General features: G+C 44.3%; 1 protein-coding gene across 1 annotated transcript; it reads left to right on the top strand.

Annotated features, from left to right (window-relative positions):
- Positions 1-1854: 1854 nt before the first annotated feature.
- LOC133152768 (uncharacterized protein K02A2.6-like) lies at positions 1855-6299 on the top strand. Its single transcript, XM_061276664.1, has one exon. The coding sequence runs from the start codon at positions 2128-2130 to the stop codon at positions 6016-6018; it is 3891 nt and encodes a 1296-aa protein (XP_061132648.1). The 5' UTR covers positions 1855-2127; the 3' UTR covers positions 6019-6299.
- Positions 6300-7314: the final 1015 nt, after the last annotated feature.

Raw genomic sequence — 7314 nt, 5'->3', positions numbered from 1 at the left:
GATTTAAGCAATAAAATTAAAAATGCTTATAAAACATAAACCAAACGTTGGAGGTGGTCATTTCTTCATGCGCAGTGAATAACTCGGCACTCTAAAGCACCCGAGAGCGTTTTTTTCGATGCCAACCTAACCAGAGTGACGGGAGCGGCACAATTCAGAAAAAGTGCTCAGCTCGCCGAGAAAATGCGATTTAAGCAATAAAATTAAAAATGCTTATAAAACATAAACCAAACGTTGGAGGTGGTCATTTCTTAATGCGCAGTAATAAACTCGGCACTCTAAAGCACCCGAGAGCGTTTTTTTCGATGCCAACCTAACCAGAGTGACGGGAGCGGCACAATTCAGAAAAAGTGCTCAGCTCGCCGAGAAAATGCGATTTAAGCAATAAAATTAAAAATGCTTATAAAACATAAACCAAACGTTGGAGGTGGTCATTTCTTAATGCGCAGTAATAAACTCGGCACTCTAGAGCACCCGAGAGCGTTTTTTTCGATGCCAACCTTACCAGAGTGACGGGAGCGGCACAATTCAGAAAAAGTGCTCAGCTCGCCGAGAAAATGCGATTTAAGCAATAAAATTAAAAATGCTTATAAAACATAAACCAAACGTTGGGAGTGGTAATTTCTTCAAGCGCAGTGATAAACTCGGCACTCTAAAGCACCCGAGAGCGTTTTTTTCGATGCCAACCTAACCAGAGTTACGGGAGCGGCACAATTCAGAAAAAGCGCTCAGCTCGCCGAGAAAATGCGATTTAAGCAATAAAATTAAAAATGCTTATAAAACATAAACCAAACGTTGGAGGTGGTCATTTCTTCATGCGCAGTGATAAACTCGGCACTCTAAAGCACCCGAGAGCGTTTTTTTCGATGCCAACCTAACCAGAGTGACGGGAGCGGCACAATTCAGAAAAAGCGCTCAGCTCGCCGAGAAAATGCGATTTAAGCAATAAAATTAAAAATGCTTATAAAACATAAACCAAACGTTGGAGGTGGTCATTTCTTCATGCGCAGTGATAAACTCGGCACTCTAAAGCACCCGAGAGCGTTTTTTTCGATGCCAACCTAACCAGAGTGACGGGAGCGGCACAATTCAGAAAAAGTGCTCAGCTCGCCGAGAAAATGCGATTTAAGCAATAAAATTAAAAATGCTTATAAAACATAAACCAAACGTTGGAGGTGGTCATTTCTTAATGCGCAGTAATAAACTCGGCACTCTAAAGCACCCGAGAGCGTTTTTTTCGATGCCAACCTAACCAGAGTGACGGGAGCGGCATAATTCAGAAAAAGTGCTCAGCTCGCCGAGAAAATGCGATTTAAGCAATAAAATTAAAAATGCTTATAAAACATAAACCAAACGTTGGAGGTGGTCATTTCTTAATGCGCAGTAATAAACTCGGCACTCTAAAGCACCCGAGAGCGTTTTTTTCGATGCGAACCTAACCAGAGTGACGGGAGCGGCACAATTCAGAAAAAGCGCTCAGCTCGCCGAGAAAATGCGATTTAAGCAATAAAATTAAAAATGCTTATAAAACATAAACCAAACGTTGGAGGTGGTCATTTCTTCGTGCGCAGTGAATAACTCGGCACTCTAAAGCACCCGAGAGCGTTTTTTTCGATGCCAACCTAACCAGAGTGACGGGAGCGGCACAATTCAGAAAAAGTGCTCAGCTCGCCGAGAAAATGCGATTTAAGCAATAAAATTAAAAATGCTTATAAAACATAAACCAAACGTTGGAGGTGGTCATTTCTTAATGCGCAGTAATAAACTCGGCACTCTAAAGCACCCGAGAGCGTTTTTTTCGATGCCAACTGTAGTAATAGGCAGGGTAGGAACCGTCGTGAGGGTTGTATGTTGCTGGGGGGAGAGACAATAAAGTATGTTCCGTCTTGACATGAACGAGCGTCTGTCCCGTCTCTGCCTTAAGGGTTTCTATGTACCTATTAAACAATAGAACATGGTGTCAGAAGTGGGATCCAAAAGTGTCGAAGCGAAGAGACTACTGGACTAGAGTAAGTCCCAAGCAAGACAGGACGTTGAAAGTGATAAAAGTAACTTCAGTCCGCTAGCACGGCTAGGCAGGAGCTAACGCTAAGGGAGACGAGGAAGAAAACAACGAGGCTCGAAAAGATGGCGCAATATCAAGTAATGCCACCGGAAAAATTCACGTTCAAGGCAGAAGACTGGCCCAAATGGATAAAACGCTTTGAGAGGTTTCGCATCGCATCAGGTTTGGAAACTCAAGCGGAGGAGAACCAAGTGAATGCACTAATCTACAGTATGGGAGAAGAAGCGGAGGACATTTTGGTTTCCCTCCACCTCACCCCAGAACAAATGAGTGAGTACTGCAGAGTCACGCAGAGACTGGATGCTCACTTTGTAGCTCGGAGAAATATAATTTTTGAAAGAGCTAAGTTTAATCAGCGGCAGCAAGAGATAGGCGAGTCGGCAGACAGCTTTATCACCGCGCTTCATTGTTTAGCTGAACACTGTGGATATGGACAACTACACGATGAGATGGTCAGAGATAGGCTTGTAGTTGGACTTCGAGACAAGCGTTTGTCAGAACTGTTGCAACTGGATCCAGAACTTACATTAGAAAAAGCAGTTACAAAAGCCAAACAGAGTGAAATGGTCAAGAAACAACAAGAAATGCTGAAAACGAACTTCAAGGGAGACGTCGTTAATACTCACCTTGATAGTGTACGCATCAAACCACAAGGGGGCGCCAGACCCAAACAAAACAAAATGCAGTGGAAACCAGGATTTTCCACCAAAGCCAAACCATGCACAAGATGTGGAGACACAAAAGGTCACGCTTATCAGCAATGCCCGGCTAAAGATGCCTCATGCAATAATTGCAAGAAGAAGGGACATTTTGCTAGAATGTGCAGGTCCACGAAAATGTATGAGGTCAATCTAGAAAGATTAGAGGATTTTTCTTCAGAGGATATTTCATTTTTGGGTTCATTGGCTTGTGAATCTTCAGATCCGTGGATGACAGAAATAGAAATGGACAAGTCTAACGCTGTGTTTAAAATTGACACAGGCGCGGATGTGACAGCAGTTCCAGCTGGCATGTATGTAAAAGGACAATTCAAAGAACTAAAGCAAACCAGAAAAGTGCTGATGGGGCCAGGCAGGTCGCAGTTAAAGGTTAAAGGCAAGTTTTCGGCGACTCTCAAAAGAAGAGACAAAAGCATAATGGAGGACATTTATGTGGTTGAAGGACTAAGTGCAGCTTTACTGAGCAGACAAGCAGCCACTGCATTACAGCTAGTGGCTAGGCTTGATACAGCTACTTTGGACAATAAAGAGACAATCAAGCAGGAATTTCCAGAGCTATTCACAGGGCTTGGAATCATGAAAGGAGAATACCATATTGTACTTAAACCAGAAGCACAACCATTCTCCGTTTCAACTCCACGACGCATTTCTATCCCTTTACTGCCAAAGGTTAAAGAGGAACTTTCTCGTATGGAGCAACAAGGAGTCATCTCCAAGGTGGAGCAGCCTACAGAATGGTGTGCACCTATGGTGGTGGTTCCCAAGCCCGCACGTGACAGAGTGAGAATATGTTCAGACCTCACTCAACTAAATAAGTCTGTTTTGAGAGAAAGGCACCAGCTACCTTCAGTTGAAAACACGCTTGGACAGCTTTCAGGTGCCAAGGTCTTTTCAAAACTAGATGCCAATGCAGGTTTCTGGCAGATTCCTCTTTCAAAAGACTCATCACTGCTCACAACCTTTATCACTCCTTTTGGTCGCTATTGCTACAATCGACTGTGCTTTGGACTATCTTCAGCACCAGAACACTTTCAGAAACGCATGCAGCAAATCCTAGAAGGCCTGGAGGGAGTGGTGTGTCAGATGGATGACGTCCTCATCTGGGGAGTGGATCAGATAGAGCACGACAAAAGACTGAGGGAAGCTCTCACACGTCTACGGGACGCGGGCGTGACACTTAATGATAAGTGTGAGTTTTCAAAGACTAAAATCAAGTTCCTGGGTCAGATCATTCAGGCAACTGGAGTTAGCCCCGACCCAGAGAAATTAAATGCGGTGAAAGCCATGAAGGAACCAACCAACATTTCCGAGGTGAGAAGATTTCTGGGAATGGCAAATCACTTGGGAAAGTTTTTGCCACACTTAGCAGAAAAGACACGTCCACTCAGAGATCTGTTAAGAAAAACAAACATGTGGTCATGGGGACCTCAGCAGATTCAGGCTTTTGAAAGCATAAAAATAGACTTGACAACACCTCCTGGGCTGGCATTGTATGATCCTTCAGCTGATACGCTAGTCTCAGCAGATTCATCTTCTTATGGACTGGGTGCTGTATTGTTGCAGAAAACAAGCAGTATGGACTGGAAACCAGTGGCGTATGCATCACGCGCATTGAGCACCACCGAGCAGCGCTACGCGCAAATTGAGAAGGAAGCGCTAGCCACAACGTGGGCATGTGAGAGGTTTGCAGAGTTTTTGATTGGAAAGGACTTTCACATTCAAACTGACCACAAACCTCTAGTCCCTCTGCTGGGCGCGAGAAATCTGGACGAACTACCTCCACGTATACAACGCCTGAAAATGCGTCTCATGAGATTTTCATTCACCATATCCCATGTGGCGGGCAAAGAAATCGCAACGGCTGATGTTCTATCAAGAGCACCGGTGACGTCTTCGGAGGACAGATTACGGGAGGAGGAGATCAACCTCTACGCCGACGCCGTAGTGGACAGCCTCCCTGCAACTGAGAAGAGACTTAAAGAGATTCAGTCTCATCAGGACAAAGATGACATTTTGCGACAGCTTAAGCAGTTCTGTGTAAGTGGTTGGCCAGACAAGTTTTCGATTGAAAAGACTTTTATGCCATATTTCCCTTTTGCAGGTGAACTGACTGTTCAGAATGGGTTGTTGTTATTAGGCTGTAGGCTGGTCATTCCAAAAACACTCAGAGATGACATGCTAAACAAACTTCACGAAGGTCACTTAGGAATTACCAAGTGCAGGGAACGTGCTAAACAATCTGTGTGGTGGCCAGGTCTTAGCAAAGATTTAAAGCAACTCATTGAGAAGTGTGACACATGTGCCCGTGAGCGAGTTAACAACAGAGAGACAATGTTAGGAACTGAGTTTCCTTCAAGACCATGGTGTACAGTCGGGGTAGATTTGTTTCAGTTCGGTAAAAACCAGTATCTTGCGGTTGTAGATTACTTTTCACGGTTTTGTGAGGTAGCCAAGCTTTCGTGTACAACTTCGGACGCTGTGATTACCCACTGTAAATCTATTTTTGCTCGACATGGTATCCCTGAGGTTGTACGCTCAGATAATGGTCCGCAATTTGCATCTGAAGAGTTCAGAAGGTTTGCGCGGATGTGGGGGTTTTCACATGTCACATCCAGTCCACATTTCCCACAGAGTAATGGGGAGGTGGAGCGGGCAATAAGGACTGTCAAAAGTCTACTAAAAAAGTCCAGTGATCCCTACTTAGCTTTAATGGCTTACCGTGCCGCACCTTTAGCAAATGGTTGTAGTCCAACTGAACTGCTAATGGGGCGTAAAATACGTACTACTGTTCCGGTCATTCCCTCTCAGCTAGATCCGAAAGGAGCGGATTTGGAAGATGTGAAGAGGAAGGAGCAGAGCTACAGACAAAAACAAAAACTGAATTTTGACAAACGACATAGAGCTCACACATTGCCTGCCTTACAACCTGGAGACCATGTGTGGGTCAAGGACATGCAACAGAGAGGTACTGTAGTGTCCGCAGCGAACACACCAAGATCCTACATCGTCGAAACATCTGGGGGAAATCTCCGGAGAAACAGGTATCATCTCTCGCGCACGCCTGTGGCTCCAGAACCACACATCACTGTCCCTGATATGGGGGAAAGCAACTCTACAGAGACTCTGAAAGGACCGGTCTCTCCTGTTGTACTCTCTGGTTCACCAGAATCTGAGAGACGCTATCCTTCTCGCGTCAGGAAGACCCCAGAGTACCTTAAAGATTATGTTACTTGAGTTCACATGTTTAACTTCAGGGTCTGGGCTGTCAGATTTGGTAATACCAATTGTTTAGTAGTTAAGTTGTTGCCACTGGGTTCATATATTGGGATGGTATTGAGTTGTAAAACATTTCACCTTTTTCTGCTAGTTGTTGAGGAAATAATCTGTTGTATTAATTTTCGACACAAAGTTTATTTCCCATTGAGAAAGGGGGATGTAGTAATAGGCAGGGTAGGAACCGTCGTGAGGGTTGTATGTTGCTGGGGGGAGAGACAATAAAGTATGTTCCGTCTTGACATGAACGAGCGTCTGTCCCGTCTCTGCCTTAAGGGTTTCTATGTACCTATTAAACAATAGAACACCAACCTAACCAGAGTGACGGGAGCGGCACAATTCAGAAAAAGCGCTCAGCTCGCCGAGAAAATGCGATTTAAGCAATAAAATTAAAAATGCTTATAAAACATAAACCAAACGTTGGAGGTGGTCATTTCTTAATGCGCAGTAATAAACTCAGCACTCTAAAGCACCCGAGAGCGTTTTTTTCGATGCCAACCTAACCAGAGTGACGGGAGCGGCACAATTCAGAAAAAGCGCTCAGCTCGCCGAGAAAATGCGATTTAAGCAATAAAATTAAAAATGCTTATAAAACATAAACCAAACGTTGGAGGTGGTCATTTCTTCATGCGCAGTGAATAACTCGGCACTCTAAAGCACCCGAGAGCGTTTTTTTCGATGCCAAGTGACGGGAGCGGCACAATTCAGAAAAAGTGCTCAGCTCGCCGAGAAAATGCGATTTAAGCAATAAAATTAAAAATGCTTATAAAACATAAACCAAACGTTGGAGGTGGTCATTTCTTAATGCGCAGTAATAAACTCGGCACTCTAAAGCACCCGAGAGCGTTTTTTTCGATGCCAACCTAACCAGAGTGACGGGAGCGGCACAATTCAGAAAAAGCGCTCAGCTCGCCGAGAAAATGCGATTTAAGCAATAAAATTAAAAATGCTTATAAAACATAAACCAAACGTTGGAGGTGGTCATTTCTTCATGCGCAGTGATAAACTCGGCACTCTAAAGCACCCGAGAGCGTTTTTTTCGATGCCAACCTAACCAGAGTGACGGGAGCGGCACAATTCAGAAAAAGTGCTCAGCTCGCCGAGAAAATGCGATTTAAGCAATAAAATTAAAAATGCTTATAAAACATAAACCAAACGTTGGAGGTGGTCATTTCTTAATGCGCAGTAATAAACTCGGCACTCTAAAGCACCCGAGAGCGTTTTTTTCGATGCCAACCTAACCAGAGTGACGGGAGC

The sequence above is a fragment of the Syngnathus typhle genome, linkage group LG4 (genome assembly GCF_033458585.1).
Source record: "Syngnathus typhle isolate RoL2023-S1 ecotype Sweden linkage group LG4, RoL_Styp_1.0, whole genome shotgun sequence".
NCBI classification, from domain to species: Eukaryota; Metazoa; Chordata; class Actinopteri; order Syngnathiformes; family Syngnathidae; genus Syngnathus; species Syngnathus typhle.
This window is presented reverse-complemented; position numbering and strand designations above follow the sequence as displayed.

Bases quoted from the DNA above. Each gene is read 5' to 3' on its own strand.
- LOC133152768 (XM_061276664.1), top strand. From the start codon at position 2,128: ATGGCGCAATATCAAGTAATGCCACCGGAAAAATTCACGTTCAAGGCA.